Below are 26,024 nucleotides of genomic sequence, written 5' to 3' on the forward strand. Positions count from 1 at the left end.
GCATGTCTACCTTTAAAGAAAGTAATGAAATCTCTACAGAATGAGTGCTTTGTAATACTTGATACATATCAGAGACTTCAGATCAATTAATTTAAAGGTCCAACATGGTCCATGTTGGGCAAAGACCAGAGGACACAACTCCAGCACTAGGAACAGGCTCTGTTGGTCAAGGTGAGTCTTTATTGTTGCTATTGATCCAGATTTTCTGTACGTGCAACATTTTAAATCTAGTTTCTGTGTTCCACATTATTATTATTATTATTATTATTATTATTATTATTATTATTATTATTATTATTATTATTATTATTATTATTTAGATTTGTTACTCGCCTCTCCCCGGAGGCTCGAGGTGAGTTCCAGCATATAAAACCCCAGTGAAAACCGTACAATAAAATCTTTGGCTCTGCAGAGGCTTCTATGACATCCAGTCCCAGCACACCAGCGTGGTGGGTGACTCCATGGTTATTTCCCATCAGGACTGCAGACGCATAAACATTCCTTCTCAGTCTAGTGTTAGAGCTCCCCCTGATGTCCTTCCGGGCACTCCGGCTTCCCTGCTGTCTCTCCCACTTGGCACGTTCTTCCCCTGGGCACCTGATGGACATTGCTTGTAGCTGTCTGGGCATTGCTTCATGCACTCCCTGGCATGGCTTATGGACCCCCCCTTTTTTTTTTTTAAAGATAGCATCTGCTTCCCTCATTGCACCTCACAACCATTTGGAAGGGATTCTGGGCAGGAAGAATTGGCATGCAGAGCTGGCCACTGATTTCTGTGTGCACCATTAAGGCCGGGGAGAGGGGAATGTGCCCTGTCCCGTCCCAGAAAGCTCCAGCTTCTGTATTCACTGGTATAGTTCCCCATTCCTCCACATGCAGCCAGCTGGATAACCTTGGGCCACTCACCGTTCTCTTAGAGCTGTATTTTCTCACCTATGCCAAGTGAAACTACTCATGCCCTACCTGGCCCCAGAGCACCTGGCCACCGTGATCCGTACTTGGTGTCGTGGTTAAGAGCGGCAGCATCTAGACTGGTAAGCCGGGTTTGATTCCCCGCTCCTCCACATGCAACCACCCACCATCCTGTTAGAGCTGTCCTCGCAGAGCAGTTCTGTCAGGGCTCTCTCAGCCTCACCTACCTCACAGGGTACCTGTTGGGTGGAGAAGAAGGGGAAATGGTCTATAAGGCATTTTGGGGCTCCTTTGGGTACTGAAAAGCTGTTCTTTTTCATGAGAGTTCCTATGGATTCCTGGCAGCCAGCGGGTGTCATGGGTAGTCTCTCTGCCTGGCATCTGGGCGACGCAGGTTCAAATCCCCTCTGGGGCCGTGGCCGTGGCAGTCAGACTCCCTCTGCGTAGCCTCCCTTGCAGGGATGTTGTGAGCGTAAAGCGGAGGAGAGGAGAAAGACGCAAGCCACTGTGGGTCCCCACTGCAGCATCTAAATGCACCCAAGAAACCAGAGCCCCAATAAGTGCGGTGGGGCTTCGAGGTGCTCCCTGGGGCTAAATAAACCAACAGGGCCGCCCTTGACCCTGTCCGGGGACAAGGCACTGCGCTCGCCTCTTGCTTTCCCCGCACTCCCCTGGGGGGCTGTCGGTGGGCGACCCTCTGACCCCCCCCCCCGTCCCGCTTCTCTGCTTCCATCTTCCCCTCCCCCGCCCCCACCCCACCCCCGGGCAGGGGGCCAGGCCCCTGGCACCCAACTCTGGTGGTCTTCGCGGGGCCCCTGCCGGACTCCAGAGTCCTGCGCGTCCGGCTCGGCTTGCTTAAGGGGGGCGGGTCGCTTGCCTGCAGCTCTCCCCCTCCCCTCTGCCTCTGGCGACCTCCTAAGCAGGAAGGGTGCGGGGGTGGGTGGGTGGGTGGGGGGGAGAGAGAGAGAGAGCCTCCCAATCTGAGCCCGCCTCTTCGGGGGACCTCGCAAAGGAGAGCAGCGCCGGAGGAGGAGGAGGAGGAGGGGGGAGGGGAGGGGAGGGGAGGCCCCGGGAAGGCTATAAAGGCGCCGACCCAGCCGCGCTCCTGCAACAGCAGCGGCTCCCCGAGCATCGCCTCCTTTCTGCCTCCGATTGAAACTACTCCCGTCTCCGCCGCCAGCAGCCTTCGGAGGAGCTCCAGAAAGCAAGCCCCCCCCCCCCCCCATCCGGCTCCTTGCAAGGTCAGTGCCTTTGGGGGCGTCTTTCCTTATCTGCGCGGCTTCTGCGCTCTAGCCCTGCCGCCTCCAGGGGAAAGAGCGGAGGGAAGGTCTCGGGTTCACTCCCCGGCATCTCCACTCTTAAGGGCTCAGGCCAGAGGCCATGCGAAAGACCTCTGCCGGAGTCTTGGGAGAGCAGCTGCCGGTTGAGTAGGCAACAGCGCCCTTCATGAGCCCAGGGCCGGATTCAGGCTGGCCGAGGGGGCCTGGGTCGGTGGCAGAGCCTCTGCTGGGCTCGCAGAAGGTCATTCCGGCCTCTCCAGTTCAAGGTGATGGGAGACCCTGGAGAACCGGCCGGAGCAGCCAGGGCTAAATCTGATGGTTGGATTCAACACAGCAGCGGCTTCACACGGGCACGTTTATTCGTCTCAAGGAAACATGCCGGCTTGTTCCCAAGTGAGACGGCAGCAAAAACCCTTCAGAGATCAGTTTTTGACTTGGGGGCTTCCTTTTCCAGAGTCGTGGAAGGGATGACAGCTCCGGTCCCGCTGGGCTTTGCTGCTGAGCTGCCTTTTGTGCCAGGAAGGGTGATGCACAAGCCCACGTTTACTCACCTTCCTGACAGCTTGCATGTAGGAAGGAAGAAAGGAGGGAGGGAGGGAGGACGGAATTAAAAGTAGCCCTGGTGCCAGCTCTGTACAAATTGGAGAAACACTCGTCTAAATTTCGATGCGTTACTTGTAGCCAAACCTAGATTTGAACCCATCAAAGGCTAGCAATCTGTAGGCCCATGAGCTCTTTCCCAAGTGCTGGGTCAGGACCGGGCAAGTTCAGGCTCCTTTCCCTTTCACTAACCAATTTGTTGGTGAAAATAGCAGACCTGGTGCAGCCTCTCGACTCGTCTGTCTAGCTGTCCTGAGAACCTCTGATTCAATATTTGCGTTGGTGGCTGCGGCTTCAGTTAAGAGGCGCTATTTATCCTGAAGATCTCTCTCGAGCCAGATTTCCCGCCACGTGTTTCGTTCCATCTTGAGTCTGCTCCTCCGCTACTAAGGTTGCCAGCCCCCAGGTGGGTCCTGGAGATCTCCCACTGTGGCAATGGAGCTCCTGCTTGGGTTGCCAGGTTCCCCACCCCAGCCCCCAGCAGAGGATGGGGGGGGGGTTGGGAAAACTCCTGAAGATTTGGGGAGGGCAGGGACTCTGTCTTCCCAAGCAGCCCTCTTCTCCAGGGGAACTGACCTCTGTAGTCTGGAGACAAACTGTAATTCTGGGGCATCCCCAGGTCCCACCTGGAGGCTGGCATCCCTATCTCTAGCCAATAGAAAGCAGTTCTTGGGGTGGGGGTGGGGAATGGCTATTTGGGATGGTGGATTTTTGGCAAACCCTGCCCTTCCTCTGCTCCTCCCCCAAATTCTCTAGGTATTTCCTACCCCGGAGATAACAATTCTTTCACTCCACACTGAAACCTCTGGACCTCCCTTTTCAAAATCGGAAAGGGGATATGCATGGTTTATGTTATCAAGTGGGGCTTCAATGCAGTCAAAGGAAACTCTTGGCCTTAAAGGTGCCCCTGGACTCCATTTGTGCTCCATCGCAGATCACCTTTGACCTCCTCCTCTCCTTTTTATCCTCCCCTTCCTTCTTATGACACATTTCCCTTTAATGTTCATCATGCAAAAGTATCTTGGGCCAGTTTTTCCCCCATCCTGCACCCAGACGCGCAAGGTTACTGCAGGGTGCCTTCCTTTTTGCAGTGCCACGCATCTTTCACCTTCCCCAACCCCTGAAAGGATCTCTCTCTGTCTCCCTGCACCCCCCCCCCCCAGCCCCTGATGTCTTCCCCACATCTGCTTTCTCCTGATCCTGCAACCGGGAGGTACTTTTCCGTCAACTAACGGCTCTCTGATCCACCCCAGGTGTTGAGGCGGCATTCGAAGGAAGAGCCGGGTGGATTGGAAAGGAGGTCACTGCTGTGGAGTGTCCTCCCCCCCCCAGCCCCCTTGCTCCAAACAAAAGCCAAGCCTATTCGGCTGATGAGAGGCCAGCAGGGGCTTTCGGGAGAGGCGGAAGGTGCTTACCAGCCGGTCCAACACCGGCTTGGCGTTTTCCAAGTCCCTTTTGCAGGCGTTTGGGTAGCTGGGATGGGCGGAAGTGGGAGAGAAGGCCAGGTAGGCTGGTCGAAGCGCTGGCAAGGGCCGGCCCCTCGAAACGGGGAAAGCAGCAAGAAACTGGAGCGGAGGGAACAGCGTGGGAGAGGGACACTCTGGGAGACAAGCGCTTCTTTGACTGAAGATGCACCAGAGAGACTGCAGGATTGGAGGCCACAGTGGGAGCATCTAAAGTGCCGGATTTAGAATCAGGAGGAGGCGGGCCTCTGCATCCCAGCCAGAGGGTTGCCAGTCTCCAGGTGAGGCCTGGAGATCTTTATCACTGATCTCCAGACAGCAGAGATCAACTCCCCTGGAGAAACACGGCTGCTGGAGCCTCTGGCACTGTGCCTTGTAGAGGTCCATCCCTTTTCTGGGCACTCCTCCCCTAAGTCTCCAGGAATTTGCCACCCCTGAGTTGGCAACCCAAAACAGTGGTGGGAATTTGTCCCCTTCCTTGCCAGGGCTTGGCCTGGTATTGAGCACCTGACATAAGGCAGCAGGAAGAGGCCTGCCTAAGATTTGGGGTCGCTGCCGCTGTATGACTCCTCTGTCTGGGCCATTATTCTTAGTCCCAAGTTTTTGTCAAGTAGTTCAGAGTGAAAACCATGGTTCTGCTGCCTGCATTTGACCCTCACAACAGCCCTGTGAGGAAGGCTCACCAATTGTGCATGTGTGGCCCGAGATCACCCAATGAACTTTGAGTCAGAGTGGGGATTTGAACTCGGGATCCAAGTACAGCTCTCTAAGCCCTACACCGTACCTGTCTGCCACCTGCAAGTGGCCTCTATGTACTGTCTCTGTCTCAAATCTTCTGATTATTTCTCCCTCCATTTCCCCCCTCATAACAACCTTATGAGGTAGGCTGAAACACATACACACACACACACACACACACTGGGATTTAGAAGGGAAGAGGGTTTTATTCCAGTTGAACGAGAGGGGGAAGATATAGCTAGCTCTATTTTCCCTGGAAACAATGGGGAAAACAAAGCTGAATAAGTATACTGATTTATGTTAACTAGGAATGCCAGCCTCCAGGAGGGACCTGGGGATCCCCTGGACTCATAGCTCATCTCCAGACCAAAGGGATCAGCTCCCCTAGAGAAAATGGCTGCTTTGGGGGGGGGGGACCCCATAGCTCCACTGAGGCCCCTCCCTGCCCCAAATCCCACCCACTCCTGGCTCCACCCCCAAAGCCTCCAGGTATTTCCCAGCCCAGAGCTGGCAACCCTAGCGTTAACAGCAAAGATTATGAAGCCCAATCAAGGTTTTGTTTTTTTTAATGGGCATATTCTTCTCTCCTGTTTGCTGCCTCTAATTCCGGAGTTAGATCCAAGCCTCTTAGGGAATCATGCCGTGGCTGAGTTATGTGCAGCGACTGGACGTTGCTTCTTCCCCGCAGAGAGATTCTTGAAAATCCTCCGGGTCAGAATAGCCGGCGTCTGGCTCTTTATCACAAGGCAGAGGCCCCATAGCCAAGCCCCCAGCAGGAGAAAAAACAACAACGCAGACAGCTGGTTTAATTTAAGGGGCATAAAGTGCAGAGCGTTCCGTTAGGGTCAGGAAAGGAGCGACGCAGAGGCGAGCCCATTTGTACACAAAAAGGTTTTATTATGACTTATGGTTCTCGGAGAGCTGGCCTCAGCATAAGGACCTAGGACTGAACGCCAGTTTCTCCCTTCAGGCTGCGGGTGGCAACATGCAATCCCAGCCGGGCTCTGCCCAGCTTGGAACTGTGGTCTGAGACATGCCATCCTCTCCTGATGAGCTTTGTAAGAGGTGTGCATGCACTCTGTCTGAAGGCATCCATGTGCATGCGGGGGACCAGCCTGCAGATGGGTAAAATGAACAACTGCCTGTACAGGTGCCTTCTCAGCGATGGTCCTCACCTTGTGGAATGGCCTGCCCAAGGAAGTCAGGAAAGCTTAGAGTCGCCACCCTCCAGGTAGCACCAGAAGAGGAAGAAGAGCTTTATATAGTTCTCACTCCCCAAAGGAGGCCAAAAGCGTCCTACTTTTCCTTTCCTCTCCCCAGGACACCCTGTGTGGTCGGTGGGGCTGAGAGAGCTCTGAGAGAACTGCTCTGTGAAAACAGCTCTTAGAGAACTGTGACTGGCCCAAGGTCATCCAGCTGGCGGTATGGGGAGGAGTGGCAAATCAAACTCAGTCCCCCAGGTTAGAGTCCACCGGGCTTTAACGTCTCTGTAGTATGAAGAGGAGTCGTAATCCCGGGAGATCTCCAGATGTTCCCCAACCTCCATACCCAACTTATTGGCCTGGTTTTGCTAAACAGACCACTGGTCTGAGCCGATGCAGCTGTTCTGAAGTTCCTCACCGATCCTTTGGTTCTTTGGATTCTGGGGGAGGCCCAAGAATGTAAAATTGGCCCGACACGGAGCGCATGCCGGCAGTAATCCCCGCCTGTCATTGAAATCATGCAGCAGTCAAAACACCTGCCTTTTGGCCACTCTCGGTGACAGAATCCTGGAGGAAGAAGGAAAAAGCCCGGGGAATGTTTTCGCCAGCCCCGATGTTGACAGCGGTTCTCCCCCCAATTTCCCGGTCCCTTTCCAAAGACACCTCATGCATCTTGTCAACGGCACCCCCAGGAAGAGCGCACAGGGCCCAGCGGTTGCAAGCGGAAAGACGATAGTCTTGCCGAGGTTCTTTCAAGCAGCGGCTGAGGACAAGTTTCTGGAGACGCTTTAACTCTTGCCACGTGGGGGCTGCCACTCCGCGTGGGTGGCTCTCAGCAGCTTTGGCCTGAGGGGTTTCCAGCCCTGCTTCCTTTGCTTGTTGGATCAGAAGAGCCAGGGATGTTGCGTATCTCCTGGTGTGCTACCGGCTTAAGCGGCTGTCCGAGGCTCAGGATGGGAGGAGCCGGGTGTTGTGTCTGTGGGCCTGCTGAGCCCCAAGCTTGAGGTCCACGGTGCAGTTGAGCAATCCGTGGCAGGATCCCATCTCCCGGATCCAGTCAGTTTAAAGCGAGATTGGCCAACAGCGAGAGGGCAGGAAGATCTCTTGTGTTGGGGTTGGTTGTGGGTTTCTTTGGTTCGATGCGGTTTCGGTTCTTGCACTGTTGTGCTGAGGTCACACTAAAGAGCCGAAATGGACTCCCAGGGTCCTGGCTTTTCCCGATTCCAGGGGAGATTCGAACCCGGGACTTCCCGTTCTCTTAGTCGCTGCTGTGCTACAGATCCTCCTCCAGAACCTTCAAATAAAGACCTGCTTTCAGGTCACTCTGCAGACGGGACAGATGGCTCAGCGGACTGAAAAAGTTGGACACAGCGCTCCGTCTGTTCCCTGGCGGGCCGGGGGGCGAATTGATGGAAGTGCTTCTGGCAGGGGGGGGCGAGGATCAGCCGGGAAGCCTCCGTCCCTGCTCCGGTCCTTATGGTCCTCTCTCTCTCTCCCTCTCCCCCGGCAAACATTACATCAGGCCGGCCCTCCTGCTCCCTCTGTAGCTTCACTGTTTCCCAGGCCCATCTCCCGCCGGAGGAAACGGTCCCTCTGGTTGGATGCCCAGCGTCACTGTCTGCTTCGGAGCAGCGCCGTGCCTCCAAAGCAGGCAGCCCTGGGAAGGGGCTCTTGCTCAAAGGCCGCATTGTCGGTGCTCTGGGCAGAGCGTCTATTTATAACCCCTCGGAGGAGCCTCCTGAAAGTTGGGATTGTCTCCTGAAGTGGGTCAGGCTGTCTACAAAAGCAACCGCTTGGGGTTAGCCCCAGCCGCCCTCGTGCCCGCAGGGAGGCTCCAGGGAAGCGAACAATGCGGCAAAGAGAGCAAGGTTAAGGCCAGGCTGGGCTCGAGGAAGCGGAAATTGTGCGTTTAGGAAGCGGAAGGGCAAAGAGGGGGGGGGGAGTCCTCGGGCGGAACTTTCGGTGGTCTTTGGTGGCACCGAAGGTGAATGGGGGCAAGGCTTTCCTTGGTACAAGTAGCACAGTGGCCATTTTTTTCCTGCTGAGTTTTTGGCCGAGGGGTCTCGCCCATCAGAAGCAGCACTCCCTCCCTTGCCTGTGTCTTCAGTGTGTCGGGATGCCCAAAAAATAACATAACTGGCTGGGAAGCGGGGGGCGGGGGGGAGCCAGCCTGCCTGGCACGGTGCCTAGCTGGGGCTGGGCTGGGGGAGTTAAACCAAGATGGGGCTCCAGGCCGATTCAGAATAAGCCTGCTGATCCACGCGCAGTATCTGCCAGTTGGGATCAAGTTCAATCCCCGGCGTCTTCAGCTAAAAACGACCTGGTAGGAGGTGATGGAAAAGATTCGGGGGCACGGCTAGCAGTCTGAGCAAACGACACGGACCTCAGTGGACTGAGGATCTGTTCTCTGATATTTATCCCATGGCAGAGTTACAGACAGGAGGCACACAAGGAGGCACAGTGGTTCTGCAGACTGACTGGCCAGGCCCCTACCTACTAATCTCTAAATTTTCAACCCACTCAGCTGCAGATTGGGGAGAGGAGAAGGAGCTCTGCTCTGTCCAAGACTCTGGCTCCATCAGAGGCACCTTGATGTCGTGGGGTTGCAAAATTCCCGGAGGTTTGGGGGCAGGGCCTGGGGAGGGCTGGAGGCCATAGACTCCAGCTTCCAACGCAGCCCTTTTCTCCAGGGGGTGGGGGGTGAGCTCAGTGTGCTTCTGTGTTTGGTCAGCTGCTCACCCCCCTGTCCAAGTGGCGGTCTTGCAGTCAAGCAGACTAGAATCCCAAATCGTCTTCAGCGAATGGGTCTTTCCACTGCTCTGAGGGTTTTGGCATCTCTTCGTAGGAGCCACTCAAGAGGCAGGGAGCTGGCAGGAAGAACTGCCTCTGCGTCCGGCCAGGCAGAAATGGCTCATAGCTCATGTCTGACCTCTCTGGTCCTACCGCTTGGGCATCATCTGCCAACCTGGCTGATTAAGAAAGGCCCCCAGCTGCCTTGCCTGAACACCCGTAGCTGAGTTCAGGGTCATTTCAGGTGCCTAGCACAGGGTATGCACATGGCTCTACGAAGCTGCCTTCGACTCGGCCCATCAGGGTCAGTACTGTCCACTCAGCCCTTGCAGCCGTTCTCTGGGATCTCAGGCAGAGCTCCTTCCCATCCCCTCCTGCCTGGTCCTTTTAATGGGAGATGCAGGGGATCGAACCTGGGACCTTCTGCGTGCCAGGCAGAGGCTTTTCCACTGAGCCACGGCCGTCTCTCCCCTTGCATACCGGTCTTGAGCTTCTGCAAAACCTCGGAAAATTCCCACTTTGATGCATTTATTTTAACACCAGTTCTGTTTCTATTACTCTGTGCAATCGAAGGTTCAGCGGCAGAACACTTGCTTTGGCAAGGCAGAAGAAGAGCTGTGGGTTTCGTACCCCACATTTTACTACTCGAAGGAGACTCAAAGCATCTTACAATTGTCCTCCTCTCCCCACAACAGACATCCCGTGAGGCAGGTGGGGCTGAGAGAGCTCTGAGAGAACTGGCACTGGCCCGAGGTCACCTGGTTGGCTGCTTGGGGAGGAGGCGGAGGAGTGAGGAATCCAACTTGGCTCTCCACTCTTAAGCAAAAAAGGAGTCTCAAAGTTATTATGTATCATATATGGCAGGTGAAGTGTGGTCACAGTTCTCTCAGAGATCTCTCAGCCTCACCGAGTGTCTCTTGTGGGGAGAGGAAGGGAAGGCAGTTGGAAGCCGCTTTGAGACTCATTCAGGTAGGATAAAGCAGGGTACAAAACCCAGCTCTTCTTCTTCTGAAGGTCCCCTAAATCAGGGGTTGGCAGGGGGTCATGGGAATTGTAGTCCATGAACATCTGGAGGCCCACAGGTTGACTACCCCTGCCCTAAATTACAGCTCCTTTCCAGACCTGTATCCTCTTGAAGTCCTTTTCCGCACTAGAAATACCTCTCACTTTTGACTTTTTAAAATGCTGGACTTTGCATTCCTTTCTGCACCTAATTTTGCCTTTCCAGCTGCAGACCTGATTTACGCGCTCACTTATCCCGCAGCTAATGATTCCCCAGTTATAACAATGTTATTGTTTAAAGCAGATTCTAATTCGGGGCTGGCCAGTGGAGAAATTCGGGTAATTCCACCTCCCCCCGGCTGCCATTTTGATTCATTTGTGCACACCCCTTCCTTGTCGCCATCCTCCCTCCCTCTCTCCCGAAACATCTGTAGGACTACAGAGACCAGTTCCCCTGGAGAAAACAGCTGTTTTGGAGAGTGGATTTTATGGGGCACTGCCCTCCTGAAATTCCGCCCCTCCTCAGGCCCCACCCCCCAAATATCCAGGTCTTTCTCAACCCAAAGCTGGCACCCCTAATTCCCCCTGTTCTTCTCCCTGTTTTCTAGATCGTAAGAAGCTTGTTGGAAGGGAGCGTTTTCTCCTCGAGCAAAGAATGGCCGGAAGTCCGTCCCTCTCCTGGACCCTCTCCCTCTTTGCGCTGCTCTTCTTAGTCCATGGACTCCACGGCCTGTTCTTGCCCAATGCCACCCACCTGGAAAGCATCCTGAGCCGATACCAGGGTCAACAGCCCCACTCGAGGACCAAGCGGGCCATTTCCAGATCGGACAAAGACGAGATTCTGATGCTGCACAACAAGTTGCGAGGCCAGGTCTACCCTTCGGCTTCCAACATGGAGTACATGGTGAGTGGGGATCGCTGGGAGAAGTCCCGGCATGCTGCACGACTGCTTTGGCTACTCTCACGTCCCTTAAGCTTTGAGCCGTGCTGCACTTCTTGAGAACATCAAAAGAGCCCTGCTGGTCCAGACTGGCAGTCCATTTACCACTCAGTGGCCAACCAGTTCCTCTGGACAGCCAACAACAGGACAGAGAAGCTGATGCCTTCCCCTCGTAAGAATGTAAAGGTCCATGTGAGGGTCCATCGAGTCCAGCCTCCTGTCTCATACAGTGGCCAACCAGTCCCTCTGGAGGGCCAGCAACAAGGCAGGGAGGCCGAGGCCTTCAAAAGAACCTAAGAAGGGCCCTGCTGGATCAAACCAGGGAGGGTCCATCTCAGTGGCCAACCAGCTCCTCTGGATGGCTAGCAACGGGGCACAAAGGCCTTCCCCTGTAAGGACATCAGATGAACCCTGCTGGCTCTGATCAGTGAAGGTTCATCTAGTCCAGCCTCCTGTCTCATACAGTGGCCAACCAGTTCCTCTGGAGGTCCAACAACAGGGCAGAGACCACAAGAAAGCCAGGGTGTGACTCCTGGCAGCTCCTCCGTGTTTACCCTAACGTGCCATTCCAGCCCTGGCCGTGGCTCTGAGGCTAACCTCACTCCCCTCTCCTTCAGGCTGCCCTCCGGAAAGAAATGCTGGGGGGGGAGGAGGCTTCCCTCCTGTGGTTTCCCTGAAGTCCCAGTCCAGCTCCGATTCCCACTTCTTGAGTCATTGCAGTTGGAACGGAACCGTTAGTAGGTCAGGTCAGCCCAGCCCTTCGCTGAGCCTCGTCCTGAAGACGCTCCTTGGCTTTTCCTCGCTCGCTGGTGTGATGGAGAAATGGGATCCAGCGCGGGGTTATCTGGGGCTGCGCTTGACTCTGCATGTCTTCTACTCTGGAATGAGCCATGGCAGTTCTCACCCTTCTCCCCCACATTCCTTCTCTGCTTCTTAGTTGGGGGCCAGAGAGCTCTAAAAAGAGAAGACGGCTGCTCGTGTTGTGAGTAGGGTTGCCAGCTCTGGAGGCTTTGGGGGTGGAGCTGGGAGTGGGCGGAATGTGGGGCCGGGAGGGACCTCAGTGGAGTATAACACTATGGGGTCTTCCCTCCAAAGGGGCCATTTCCTCCAGGGGAGCCAATCTCTTTCATCTGAAGATGAGCTGCAATTCCAGAGGCTCTCCAGGTCCCACCTGGAGGCTGGCATCCCTAGTTGTGAGTGTGTAGAGCATTTAGTGACCCTGTGGATTAATGTCTGTTAATAGCCAGGACCAAAGGGAGAACTGAGGCTTCCTTGGAAGAGTCAAACCATTTTGTGTTGGATGTTTCCCTTTTCCTGCTGCCTCCAACTTTTCCTAGCATTGTTGTCTTCTCCGGTGACTCTTGTCTTTTTGTGAGATGACCAAAGGATGGCAGTTTATCCATTTTAGGGAAAGTTTCTGCTTGGCAGGGGCTCATGGGAATTGTAGTCCATGGACATCTGGAGAGCCACAGTTTGGTCATCCCTGTGGCATCGTAGCCCCACCGATCTCCTTCTCTTCCCTAAATTCCACTCATCCCGGTTACCATTCCCATATCTCTAGGAATTTCCTACTCTGTAGTTGTCAACTGATGGAGGTAGGGTGACTCGAACCCGGGTCTGCCACATTCTAGTCCAGCACTACGTCTCTCTGGCTTGTATGAGTCATGGGCTGATGGTTTTTCCCTCCCTCCCTCCCTCCCTCCCAATCGCTATTCCACGTAGATGGAGACGGGAGGGGTGTGTGGGGGGGAGTAGCTGCCTTGCAATTGCCTGCTTGGCAAAATAACAAAAACCAACCCAACCCAGAGTTCTTAAAAATAGCACCAAAAAGATGGAAAATATTTATCCCCCAAACTTCCAGCTCTTTTACCATCAGTCATTGTGGCTTTTGTCATGGAAAGAAGAATATATAATTCCTTTCTAAGAAGTTTGCATTTACTGTTCCTTAAAAAGTCTACATATTGATGCAGATAACCTCTACATTTCCATGGGAAATGCCTTTCTTCGAGGGCCAGTTTTCCAGAGACAAATGAACTGAATTGACATCGATTCAGTAAACTGGCTTAAAAGGCTGTACAGTGGGGAGGGCCGTTGTTTAGGGAGGGTTGGGGCATCTCCCGCGTATGGCCACCTTCATTCTGAGCAACACCACCTGAAATATCTTGGACGGCAAGACAAGAAAGAGATGTCTGGGATCTCCTGGGCAACTTTGGTTGCTGATATCAGGATAAGGACCTTTAAAAATGGACCTACGTAGGCTTTCTAAGAACATCAGAAGAGCCCTGCTGGGTCAGGCCAAGGAGGGTCCATCCAGTCCAGCCTCCCGTCTCTCACAGTGGCCAACTAGTTCTTCTGGACAGCCAACAACAGGGCAGAGAGGCCGAGGCCTTCAAGACAACATAAGAAGAGCCCTGCTGGGTCAGGCAGCCCCCCTCCCCCTGGATGCCCATTCACCTCCAGCAGGACTTCAGTGCCAGAAATATTGGCAAGCAATCTTTCAGCATAGCCCTGCGATGAACTTGCTGCTTCCCTTCCTTGACTCCGGTCCTGCATTGGGCCACAAACTCCACGGGCGTGAGATTCAGTGGCAGGTGAACGGAACCGACGGCAGGCCTCTCTGTCGGCTCCAGCTGCAGATCTGTTTGGGCTTCTGTTGCTCTTCCAGACCTGTGCGGGCAGCGCTACCCCTGCTGCTTCTCAGAAAATAAACACAGGGCTGAGCCCGGGAGCCAGATGTATTTTCCTTGGCTTCCCGGCTCCCTGGCGCTCCCGGCTGCAGCAGCAGGCTCTCTGGCCAAGATCTATTTACTTGTCCAACATGGTTACTTTTTCGTGTTTGGATTTGTTCAGTGTGCTTTTCTCGTAGATTTTTTTCCCTTCTTCTTCTGGGCGACGTGGGCCGTATGAAAGAACCTCACAGACGGTAGAGAAAAAGACGATGTTCAATCGTTCTCCCGGGAGGGGCCCAGAATCCACCTTCCAATGAGTCCCTTTTACCTAATAGGACTTGGAAGTCACAGCAGACACCTTCAGAATACAGATTTTTGGAGCCCTTTGGGCTTGCTTCGGGACGTGTGCATCATCTGCGGGGAATCTCTCGTGCTTTGTAAGACCAGGAGCTGATCTTAGGAATGAGCAGATGGTTTCTATGCATTGTGATTTTTGGCATCCCCCGCAGCGAAATGTTCCAATTAGAGCGGGTGCTAATGGGAATCAATTAGCTTCAACGTGTACTTGGCGCTGGGCCTGATCCCCCCCTCCCCCCCCCCCGGTTCCTACCACGCTGGGGCTATGAAAAGCCACACTACCCAACTGCAGATGGACTCAAATGACCTGAACTGGTGCAGATTGGGCAGGGAAGCCAGTGTGTGACGTACACGAAGGCCGGGATTGGTTTTGCTTTCAATGCAACAGATGGAATAGATACGATGCAGCTAATCCGATGACAAATTCATGGGCTTCTTGAATTCCTTGTTAAAGATTCATACTGTCAAAGCAAAGACTCAAACCGTGCTCTTCCCCAGTTCCGGAAAGGGTTGCTTCGCTAACCTCCAGGCGGCATCTGAAGCTCTCCAGGCAACGAAGAACAGTTCTCACGCAGGGCAGGTGGAGGGACTTGGGAATGTTCAGCCTGGAGAAGAGGAGCTTGAGAAGGGGGCGTGTTTGCTCTCTTGAAGTCTCGGGAAGGTTGTCCCTTGGAGGAGGGCAGGGAGCAGTTCCTGTTATCAGCAGAGGAAAAGACCTGCAGTAATGAGTTTAAACCGTGTGCAGAATGGTACCGGCTAGATGTCAGGAAAAATGACATCTCAGATAGGACACGTATGTTTTGTAGCCAACAGATCCTTAGACTGCCTGGAAGCTGGGCAACAGACATTTGGGGTGGTTTGCCTGCCCCCTTGTCATGGTCCTGGTGTTCCTTGGGGGTCGCCCTTCCGAGGGCCCTGCTTGGCTTCCGAGATCTTCTGGGATCGTGCTTGTTTAGGCCATCCTGGTCAGGTTCAAACTTTACAGAAATGGCTGTAGGCCCTTCACCCTACACAGAAGCTGGCAGTGGTTGTTGCTCCACCCATGTGTGACCCTTCTGCCATGAAAAATGCCATGCAGGGCAGATCCTGCTGCGGTCTTGTGCAGTGCCCATTCTTTCCCAAGGGGCGTAACCCAGGAAAACAAGACATTGTTTCTGTGTCGTGCCAGGTGCTCAGGGAGAGCGGAGCTGACGGCTTGCGGTGCTCTTCAGGGTTAAAGGAGAAGGAATTCCGCCGTGTGTGTTTTGGCAGACGCCCTCCGCCAGCCAGATGTGAACAATGTACAGTCTCCACGGCGTGGCCGGCCAAAAATAAAATTGCCCCAAACCACTTTGCGAGCCTAATAACAGGCACTTCCATTGTATGTTTTCATGATCGAGCCGTAGTAGAGAGCAGGGAAGGCAGCCAAGGCTGAGCCATTTTCTGTGTCGCTTGTGGACCTGGAATGGAAAATAAGCAATCGGAGGCTTAAAAGCTTTGCTTAGTCATCAGCAGAGCACGCCGGGAGCGGGGAATGGAAGGGAACCAGGGGACGGGGGTCTGATGTTGTCATCGCCAGGAAGATCCAGAAGCTTCTTAATCGGGCTGCACCCAATTTCGGAGGCCACCAGCCATGGTGACTAAAGGCAGCCTCCATGTCCAGAGGCTCTGGTCCTCTGAATCCCAAAGCCAGGAGGCAACATCAGGGGTCGGCCTTGGCTTCTCTGTCCTCTTGCTGAACCTCCAGGGGAACTGGCTGGCCATTGTGTGAGACAGGATGCTGGACTAGATGGACCCCTGGTCTGACCCAGCAGGGCTCTCCTGATGTTCTTACAAAGACTTCAGCCTCTCTGCCCTGTTGTTGAATTTCCATAGAAACAGGTTGGCCTCTTTGTGAGAAATGAGGCAGGACTAGATGGACCCCTGGTCTGACCCAGCAGGTCTCTTCTGATGTTCTTATGAAGGCTTCGGCCTCTATGCCCTGCCTTTGAATTTCCATAGAAACTGCTTGGCCACTGTGAAAGACAGGATGCTGGACCAACAGGTGTTCCACCGGTCCAACCCAGCAGGGCTCCTTTTATGCTCTTTTCACAAACACATACCTAAAACAGCCTAGTACTGATTCAGTTCCTTGGTCCGTTGAAGTCAGACTGGCAGCGAGTCTCTGGATCGGAGGCATCACTCATGACTTGACTCTCAACTGAAGATGCTGGGGATCGAACTTGCGACTCTCTACATGCCGAGCAGAAGCTCTACCGCTGAGCCACGCCCCCTTCCCAGAAGTTCAAAAGACCTATGAGCAGAACTTTCCCCCACCCTGCTTAGATACTCTGGAACAGGGGTAGTCAACCTGTGGTCCTCCATATGTCCATGGACTACAATTCCCATGAGCCATGAGGTCATGGGAATTGTAGTCCATGGACATCTGGAGGACCACAGGTTGACTACCCCTGCTCTGGAAGATTCCCTTCTCGGCCACTGTGGGTACCCCCCTGGCGGTGGCTTCATTCGTGTGATTGTGTTTTGGTGACTGTGATCTGCTGATCTTGACTCTTGTCCTCTCTCTTGGGTGCAGACATGGGATGATGAGCTGGAGAGATCTGCTGAATCCTGGGCCCAGCAGTGCGTGTGGGACCACGGTCCTGCCACCCTCCTGATGTCTATCGGTCAAAACCTGGCTGTTCACTGGGGCAGGTAAGGGCTGGAAAGTGTCTTGGTTTCTCCCACATCTTCTAGGGATGTCTTTCTGGGGTAGGACCACCATGGTGGTTTGAAACGGTCCGTGGGGAGGGGGAAGATCTTTGTTTGCTATATATGTATTCACTGTGTGGCGTATGTGAGGGGTAATCAAGAGGAACTCCCACCCAAATCCTTGGAGGTCTCCCATCCAGATACTAGAAGGGGTTGGCCCCAACTTAGTTTCTCAATTCTGATGGGATCAGGCTCTTCCACACTCGAGAAACATCCTTCTATCTCCCTCCCTCCGGGAACTCTCAACGTTTTCTCACCAAGCATGCTTGGAATTTGTATGCTCAAAGCCAGAGCGACCACAGATACTTCCCTTGAAGGACCTTCTGGCCTTTCGTAGATTGGGAGAGCACTTAAGTTCGAAACATCTGTGTTTACCCGGATGCAGAAAGTTCAGCTTAAGCCCGGAACCTTGTCTGTTTGATTCTGTGAATTCCTTACGATCCTACTGGCCAAGAAGGTCGTGCATCAGCATGGCTAGGGATATACAGAGCAGCAGGCAGGAGCCATCAACATGCACAGAGCATTTCCTTCCCATTCGTCAGGGTTGATTATCAGCGCAGGCCTCCTCTGTGTTCCGCACCAGCCACCGCATGCGCAGATTTTGACGTGGGCTCACCACCGGAACTCTGCTTTCACTGATTGTTAGCCGGGGGCAGGGCTTGACCTCTCTGCCCACTGTTGTGGGAGCTCCTTGCCCCAAAGGATAGGATTGAAATGCCACTGTTATGTTTGTGCCCTGAGAGGCTTGCCTGATCTCCTCTTCTCTCAGGAGCTAAGCAGGGTCTGTCCTGGTTACTCTTTGGATGGAAGACCCCTGAGGAATTCCAGGGCCGTGATGTGGAGTCAGGCCAGGACGAACCACCCCTGAATGTCTCTTGTTGCAAAATCCTTACAGGGTGGTCATAAGTCAGCTGCTTAATGACACACACTCACTCACACACACACACACACACACAGACAGAGATACAGACAGACAGACAGACAGACAGACAGACAGACAGACTTATAGGCTCACTTTGCAATATTTATTGCCTGCTTAATTTATTTTTATTTTGTTCACCGGAGAGGAAAGCAATGAACTATGTATGAAAACTGTAAATGGCGGTGGAATCCAAAGCAAGAAAACAAAACAAAAAAACAGCAGCAACGTAGGAAAATAATAGACTTTTTGTTTTGAAACTTGGTGTGCCCAGGAGGTCCGCTGTGGGGTGGGAAACTCCAGAAGTAGGGGGCCACCGCAGAAAAGATCCTGTCTCTGCCATCCGGAAGCTCTGAGAACTTAACGGTGGAGGAAAGGACTTTTGTCGAGGCAAACGCCTCTTGTGAAGGCGGCATCCGTGGCAGAATCAAAGAGTGCTTTGCTCTCCTAGGTACCGCTCCCCGGCTTTCCACGTCCAGTCCTGGTACGATGAGGTCAAGGACTATACATACCCGTACGCTCATGAATGTAAGCCGTGGTGCCCAGAAAGATGCTCAGGGCCTATGTGTACTCATTACACTCAGGTAAGGGTCATCAAGTTGGGTTGGAACCTGTAACCTCTTGGCCAAGTCTTTGCAGGGTTGGTAGATGCATGCATGCGCATTAGGCTGCTTCCAACTGATTCAGTCCCTTGGTGCACTAAGGCCAGTATTGCCGACTCAGACTGGCAGTCTCTCTCCAGCGTCTCAGGCAAAGGCCTTTAACACCCCAATAACTGAGAAAGAAATAGCCAGTTTCATCAGAAATCTGAAAATAGATAAGGATCCTGACCGTGGTTTCGTTGTTAATGAACTCTTTAAGAGTAATGCTTCAGTCGCAGTAAAATTTCAGCCCCCTTTTTTCCCCCAGGTATCTGTCACTCTGGTTCCCTTCCACAATCATGGCTCAATTTGATAATGTGTCCTATTTTTATTTAAAAAGGGAATTGTTCTCTCCCTTGTAGACGTGCCTCTGTATAAGGGGACTTGGACCGTGCTGGTGACCCCTCCCCTAATGCCCACATGTCTCTTGCGCAGATTGTATGGGCCACCACCAACAAGGTGGGCTGCGCCGTGAACGTCTGCAAGAGGATGAACGTGTGGGGCGAGACCTGGGAGAACGCCGTCTACCTGGTCTGCAACTATTCTCCCAAGTAAGGATGGCAAGGCCATAGTGGCAGAATCTGCCTTCTCTGCCTTCTCTAAAGCAAATGAATGCAGTTTGTGGTGGAACTTCCAGGATTTATTGGGGAGAAGGCCTACGAGGGCCCATTCTGCACACCTCAGATAATGCACTTTCAATGTGCTTTTGCAGCTGGACTTTCCTGTGCAGAATAGGATAATCCGCTTCTAAAACGCATTGAAAGTGCATTATCCAATGTGCAGAATGGGCCCAGGTCTCGCTGGTTTCTCCAGCTGCCTTGAATGGGGTTATGAGAAACAGCAACACAGAGCATCTTGGGTAAAAGTTGTGCCAAACATGCATGACAGAGATCCTGGGCAAAACCCGGTCGATAGGCTGGCTGGATATGCAAAAGAGCGAATTTGGTTCTTTGGTCTGCCAAGTGAATTCCACAGGGCTGTGTGTTGGTGGGAGGAGTCACTTTTTGCCACGTTGGCAGTCATTTATCCCAATGCAATGAAAATGTAGCTCCACAGTGCTCAGATGCCTCTGAGAGATTTAGACAGTCAGTCTGGAGAGATACAGTGAAATTGTCGTAGGTGATCTTTTGTGTGCTGAACAGGGGGAATGAGGAATCTTCCTTACCCATCTTTTAGGGGAAACTGGATTGGAGAAGCACCGTACAAACACGGCAGATCTTGCTCTGAGTGTCCACCCAGCTACGGGGGAAGCTGCCAGAACAACCTGTGCCACAGAGGTATTTCAGGGCTGTTCTTGCAGAAAAGTGCTCTCTGAACTCTCTCAGGGGCATGACCTCATAGGGTGCCTGCTGTGGGGAGAGGACGGGAAGGCGATTCGAAGTCACTTTGGGACTCCTTTGAGTAGTAAAGAGCGGGATTCTGCCTCTGAGCCATGGTTCCTCCCAGATTAGAAGGACTTTTGACTGAATCCCTGTGGTGTTTCGTTGCCTGGCTCTTGTTCTCTTGGGCAAGCCCAAGCCGAGAAGGGCCTACTACCCCCACCCCCTTTGCATTACATCTCAAGCTTTCGGCTAGCCGTGAATTGCTGTGTGATGGAACCGCATCTTTAATTTGTTGACATGGGTTACACACCCACCCACCCCTGGCCGGGTTACCTGCTCTCTGTGCCCTTAACCTTAAACATTACCTTGCTTCTCTTTTGCAAAGAGGACCGTTATGTCCCGAAGCCGGAGGTGGAGGAGACCAACGAAGTGGAGACACCCCAGGTGACGGAGGACAAACATGTGTGGGTGCAAGAGAGGGTGACCAAACCCACCAAGGAGAGGAAATCCTCTGCCACAACGTACATGAGTAAGAGAGCCTCTTTGTCCCCGAGATTTGGGAGGGTTTGGCCCGTCATCTGCAAAGAAACCCTTGAATAGCTGCCTACAGACCTTCTGGCATCACTCGAGGGGTCTTCTTAGTTTTCACATTTTGAAAAGGGCACAGGTTTCTACCACTGAGGGCTGTGGAAAAATACCCCTTGGCTCAGGAGTATGTGCTGTTATGTCCAGCACATGGAAGTTCCTGGATTCAGTTCCAGGTGTTTTCCATTAACAGTGATCCTAGGCCACCCTTCTCATCTTCCCTGTTGTGATACGTTTTTTGCCACACTGAGCACCATTTCCCTCACAAGAGAAGACTGAGGAGAGATCAGAGTTAGGCTAGGAAAGACCTTTGCCCAGGGATTGTGGAGGGTTCCTGGTAGAATAAACCACACGGGGCGAGGAGCACTGGGTGTATGATTTGATGTGGCATCTTACGTTCATTGGCTCACTTTGGCGCGCATCTTCCTTTTTTCCAGCACAAGCCGTCAAGTGTGACACCAAAATGAGGGACAGGTGCAAAGGATCCACCTGCAACAGGTACCTGGCCTTTCTGCCTCTCTGTATTTCACTCAGGGTTACCAGCTCCCAACGGAGGGCTCCACAGGGGTTTGGGGGTGGAGCCTAGAAAAGGTGTGGTTTGGGGGAGGGACCTATAATACCGTAAAGCAGGGGTAGTCAACCTGTGGTCCTCCAGATCTTCGTGGACTACAGTTCCCATGAGCCCCTGCCAGCAAAAGCTGGCAGGGGCTCATGGGAATTGTAGTCCATGGGTATCTGGAGGACCACAGGTTGACTACCCCTGCCGTAAAGCTCCCCTTCCAAAGCAGGTACTGATCTCAGATGTCAGTGATTGTCATTCCGGGAAATCTCCAGGCCCCACCTGGAGGCCAGCTGTCTAAATTTTACCGGTCAAACAGGCCTCAGCCGTTGCACAAGGGGTGAAGGACATTTTCCCACTCCAGAGCTCAGTACGGTGGGCTAGAATCCCTTTTCCCCATGCAGTAAGCCTTTAAGGGTGCTTGGCCTCCCAACGCTGCGGCCCGATTTGGCAACGGAGCAGAGCGCCTCTCCGGACAGCGTGCCCAGAACAAGTGCCGGGAGCGAACGGCCAGTTCTCTACGTGCTCGACACGGCTTGGCTGCTGTCTGTGCCGCTTTTGCGCCGTTTCTCCCCTGCGGTATTTGCTTGTCTCCGCTGGACCGTCATTAGGAAACTGCTTTCAGGCCTGGCCGAAACGGGCTTGGGTTGGAGCACAGTGCAGTTTATCACTTTGTGGGAAGGAAAAGAAACAACTCCGGCCCAAGCCAAACATTGGCCAGGGTGTTTGCGAATGTGGGGTCGGCGGCACGGCTCCCTCCCTCCCTCCCCCTCTGCGTCAGTGCGTGTGCTCGTCCCTTTCCTTTTGAAAACCTAGTCGGTGGAAGGAGAACAGAAGGGCCGCCGTCCGTAGCAGGAGTCGGAAAATTCTCCTCCCCAGGATTTCATGGATTGCCCTAGGGTTGCCACCTTTGGGGTGAGGGATACTGGGAGATGTTGGGGGTGGAGCCTGAGGGGAGGGGAGGGGCTTCAGTGGGAATCATGCCATAGAGTTCACTTTCCAGAGCTGCCATTTTCTCTAGGGGGGTGGATCTCTGTTGCGTGGAGGTCAGTTGTAATAGCAGGATATCTCCAGACAGCGCCTGGAGGTTGGCCACCCTAGTGCACAACTTGGCCAATTTTAAGCCTAACACTGGAATAGCAAAGCTTGGTTCCTGAGGGGCTTTGTGCTCACGTACCCTGCAGCATGTGCTGTGTAACCTGCGGCGGCCCTTTTGAGGCTAGCTCCGCCTCCTGTGGCAACCCTTTTGAGGCTGGCTCCTGTGGCAGCCATTTTGAGGCTGGCTCCGCCTCCTGTAGCAGCCCTTTTTTGGCTGGCTCCACCTCCCATGGCAGCCCTTTTGAGGCTGGCTCCGCCTCCTGTGGCAGCCCTTTTGAGGCTGACTCCACCTCCCGTGGCAGCCCTTTTGTGGCTGGCTCCGCCTCCTGAGGTAGCCATTTTATGGCTGCGGCTGCTGCACTTTGTCAAAATAGCAAAGCTGCCTGTAGGATCAAAAAGATTAGGGACCCTTTGGGTTGTAGACTAGAAAGATTCCCTCTCTTTCCCGCTGGGTCCAAAGGCCAGTTCTAACAAGAGCGAACATCGTGCCTTGAGCATCCCTTTCTGTTGCTAGATACCTGTGTCCGGCTGGCTGCTTGAACAACAAGGCCAAAGTCTTTGGGACTTCCTTCTACGAAAGTGTAAGTAGAGGCAGCCGAGGTTTCTGCGGGGAAGTCGACTCCCAGGACTGTGATTCATCCCATGCTGCTTGGGAGCAAGCTCTTGAATGCGGAGGACTTGATTGAGTTTAATAGAGGGCTGCTCTGGGGTGAGGTGGCCAGATTATAGCTCCAGCCTTCACCTGTGCTTTTCTTGGCATTTAGCAACAGGCTTGCCAACTCCAAGATGGGGAAATCCTGGAGATTTCAGGGGTGCAAGCCGGGGAGCATTTCACCCCCGTCTAGGGACGCCTTTTTGCCCATGGTCCACCGCTCCGTTCAACTCCTTTTGACCTTCTCTCCCGTAGTCCTCCAGCATCTGCAGGGCCGCCATCCATTCTGGGATGCTGGACAACCGAGGAGGCCTGGTGGACATCACGCGGAGGGGCAGGGCCGACTTCTTTGTGAAGTCCGCCAGGCACGGCATCGAATCTTTAAGGTAATTTGCTTGCGGAGAGAACCCCCAAAGCCGCGTGGGTCCTTTGGGTGTTGGGGAGACCAGCTTTTGGCCTTGCTTTGCTGCTTTGCCGGTTGGCATCCCTGTCTGCAGAGCCTCTTGTGGCGCAGAGTGGTAAGGCAGCCGCCTGAAAGCTTTGCCCATGAGGTTGGGAGTTCGATCCCAGCAGCCGGCTCAAGGTTGACTCAGCCTTCCATCCTTCCGAGGTCGGTAAAATGAGTACCCAGCTTGCTGGGGGGTAAACGGTGATGACTGGGGAAGGCACTGGCAAACCACCCCGTATTGAGTCTGCCATGAAAACGCTAGAGGGCGTCACCCCAAGGGTCAGACATGACTCGGTGCTTGCACAGGGGATACCTTTACCTTTACCTTTTATCCCTGTCTGCTGAGCTGCTGGGTCATGACTCCAGCATAGTGGTAGTCAAACTGTGGCCCTCCAGATGTCCATGGACTACAATTCCCAGGAGCCCCTGCCAGCGAATGCTGGCAGGGGCTCCTGGGAATTGTAGTCCATGGACATCTGGAGGGCCGCAGTTTGACTACCCCTGCTCCAGCGGGTCGCTTGGCAGGCTCTGCAGGCAGCGAGGAGGAAGGCCGGAGACTCCCTTGGAGGAAGTGCTGAGTCACGGTTGTGTGGCTGCGACTCGGCTGCTGCCGGCTCCTTCTTTTCCTTCTGTGGCACACCGGTCTCGTTTTGGAACACACATCTTGTTTGGATTACGGTCTGCTCACTCAATTTTCCCCTCTTTTGTCTTTCGCAGCAAATTCAAACCTTCAAATTCCTTCGTTCTTTTGAAAGTCACAGGTGAGTCTTTTAATGGGGGCAGCGGGGTATTCCCATTCTTGTCATCGGGCAGGGGCCATGGCTTGAGGATAGAGACTCTGTTTGGCATGCAGAAGGCCCTAGGTTCAATCCCCGACACCTCCAGTTTGAAAGGACCCGGCTGGAGATGCCGTGAAAGTCCTCCGCCGGAGACCGTGGAGAGAGGCTGTGGGTCTGAGCAGGCAATACCGACTCCAATGGACCGAGGATCCGATCCGGAATAAAGACGCTTCACGTAGTCATGAAAAGTAATCATTCAGAGTTCTTTTAGATGATTTCAGACAGAGGGGATCCTTGTCGGGGGTTCTTAAAGGGGTGCAGTGCTCCTCTGTTTGCATATACACAATTAACAATCATGTATATTCTATCAATTTGTATACTGCCCGTCTCAGCCTGGCTGTCTCGGGACGGAGAACACCAACGATAAAACAGTCAAATTTCATGGCCGCAAAACCAATGAAACAATATCCATAAACATTAAAATGGTAAATTTAACACCAGTAGTTAATTACAGTAGGTAACTAATTAAATTCAGCACCATTAGTTAATTGCAGTAGGTACCTAGATGGCAATTTTGCTAGCATAGGACCTGGCGGTTGGGGGACGGGGGAAGGGGGAAGGCCTAGACATCTACTGCTGTCACTAGAGTTAGGTCCCATGGACTTACTGACAGGCGACTGACTTACCATGAGCCGGAAAGCAAGAAGCCTGGAAAAAACACAACGTTTGTAGGTCACCCGGAAGTGACATCAGGATGCGAGGGAGGCGGTGGCAACACTCTGGTTTTGGGGCAAAACTCTATGGCAGAATTAGCTTCTTACCATAAAGTTTTGCCCCAAAACCAGAGTGTCATCTCTCCTGGGAAGTCGTTGCTATAGAAACATTGCTTTATTCCACTATATTCCACTGAAATCCTTTCCCAAATGCCACCTTGCCCAGGCTCCTCCTGTATGGTCTCCAGGTATTTTCCAGCCCAGTGCTGGCACCCCTACTCATGGGTAAAGCTGAGACAGGTGGGCTAACACGCCTTGAGTCGCCTCTCAGGACCAGAAATACCCTTTCAGCCTTCCTGCCCACCCACTGGCAATCTTCCTTGAGCCCCTTAACATCTGTCTGAAATTCATAACAGCTGGCTAGAATGGCTCTCATTCCAAGAGCTTTCACGGGGCCATATTGAACTCCCTGGTGACCCTAACCGTAGCCACACTCTCCCTTTCTCCCCCTGCAAAGCTTTGGCTCCTTCCGGTGAAATAGTTTGTGAGCAGTGCAGGCTTTTCATCTGCAAAATGAGACTCAGGGTCGCCTCCCTGGCGCACTTATTGCAGCTTAAAAGTGGCGTGTTGTTGAGGAATAGCCCAGATGTGCCCAGCTCCCCAGCAGGCCCCCCCAAAATTTAAAGCACCCAAGTCCAAGATGAGTCTTGCTTTTTGACTTTGAACTGAAATGAGGCTTTCCTGTTGCAGAAGGGGAAAGGGAGAAGAAAACCCTCCAGTGGTTTGTTTTTGCAAGCATCTGAAAGAGATAATTTTCATAATGACCAGAAGCACAGGGCAAGAAACAGGAATGACATTGTTCAGAAATGGACCCGTTTCCCCAGCCCTTTTCTGTTCTGATCCAGGCAAAATACCGTTCATTGCCAGCCCTCTCTTAGGCTGCACAAAGACATGAGAGTTCCGAAATCCAGCGGAATCAAAGGCCTTTGGAAGCCAGAAGTGTTTGACTTAAAACCTGGCAGGCGGAAGAGCCTACAGAATGGGAAATGACAGTTTCAGGAAAGAAAGGGGCCCCTTGAAACAAGAGGCCAGTTCAAAAAGCCTTGGATGTTTTTCCTTCTTCTTCTTCTTCTTCTTTAAATGAAGGGATCTTCTTGCAATTCAGCAAATTCCCGGAAGAGGGGAAAAAAACAACATTCTAGCAATTACTCTGTTGTGCAAACAGTTCGGGCTGCATCTGGAAGCCCATGTGCCATGTCACGTGTGATCACTCGGTGGCTGATGACTCCGGTCAGGCCTAGCTTATATCTAGGCAAGACAAGCATCGATGGATCCTGAGGTTCTAGCCAGAAACCTAGAGCTGGAAAGGGACCGCAGAGGTCATCCAGCCCAACCCTCTGCACAGTGCAGGAAATTCACAACTACCTTTCCCCCAGTGGACCCCCTGCTCTATGCCCAGAGGGAGGCAAAAAAGAAAAAGCTCCAAGATCTCTGGGCCAATCTGGCTTGGAGGAAATACCTTCCAAACCTCAAAGTGGTGATTGGCATTACCCCGGACATATAAGAAAGGGGCACAGGAGCCAAGTGCTGGCTTGTCCCTTCTCACCCTCCCTCTCACCAGCTTC

The 26,024-nt window shown here is 53.2% G+C and overlaps 1 protein-coding gene across 1 annotated transcript in view; it reads left to right on the forward strand.

The window, feature by feature from the left end:
- The first annotated feature begins 1,995 nt into the window (after positions 1-1,995).
- CRISPLD2 (cysteine rich secretory protein LCCL domain containing 2) overlaps positions 1,996-26,024 on the forward strand; it is a 32,719-nt gene continuing 8,690 nt past the window's right edge. The window contains exons 1-11 of the mRNA XM_077310025.1: positions 1,996-2,153; positions 10,596-10,891; positions 16,508-16,626; positions 18,054-18,186; positions 18,679-18,794; positions 19,420-19,520; positions 19,951-20,094; positions 20,588-20,648; positions 22,322-22,388; positions 22,715-22,845; positions 23,625-23,668. Of these exons, the coding sequence (XP_077166140.1) occupies positions 10,643-10,891; positions 16,508-16,626; positions 18,054-18,186; positions 18,679-18,794; positions 19,420-19,520; positions 19,951-20,094; positions 20,588-20,648; positions 22,322-22,388; positions 22,715-22,845; positions 23,625-23,668 (1,165 nt within the window). The 5' untranslated portion in view covers positions 1,996-2,153; positions 10,596-10,642. The remainder of the gene's footprint in view (positions 2,154-10,595; positions 10,892-16,507; positions 16,627-18,053; positions 18,187-18,678; positions 18,795-19,419; positions 19,521-19,950; positions 20,095-20,587; positions 20,649-22,321; positions 22,389-22,714; positions 22,846-23,624; positions 23,669-26,024) is intronic.

The sequence above is a fragment of the Paroedura picta genome, chromosome 14 (genome assembly GCF_049243985.1).
Source record: "Paroedura picta isolate Pp20150507F chromosome 14, Ppicta_v3.0, whole genome shotgun sequence".
NCBI lineage: Eukaryota > Metazoa > Chordata > Lepidosauria > Squamata > Gekkonidae > Paroedura > Paroedura picta.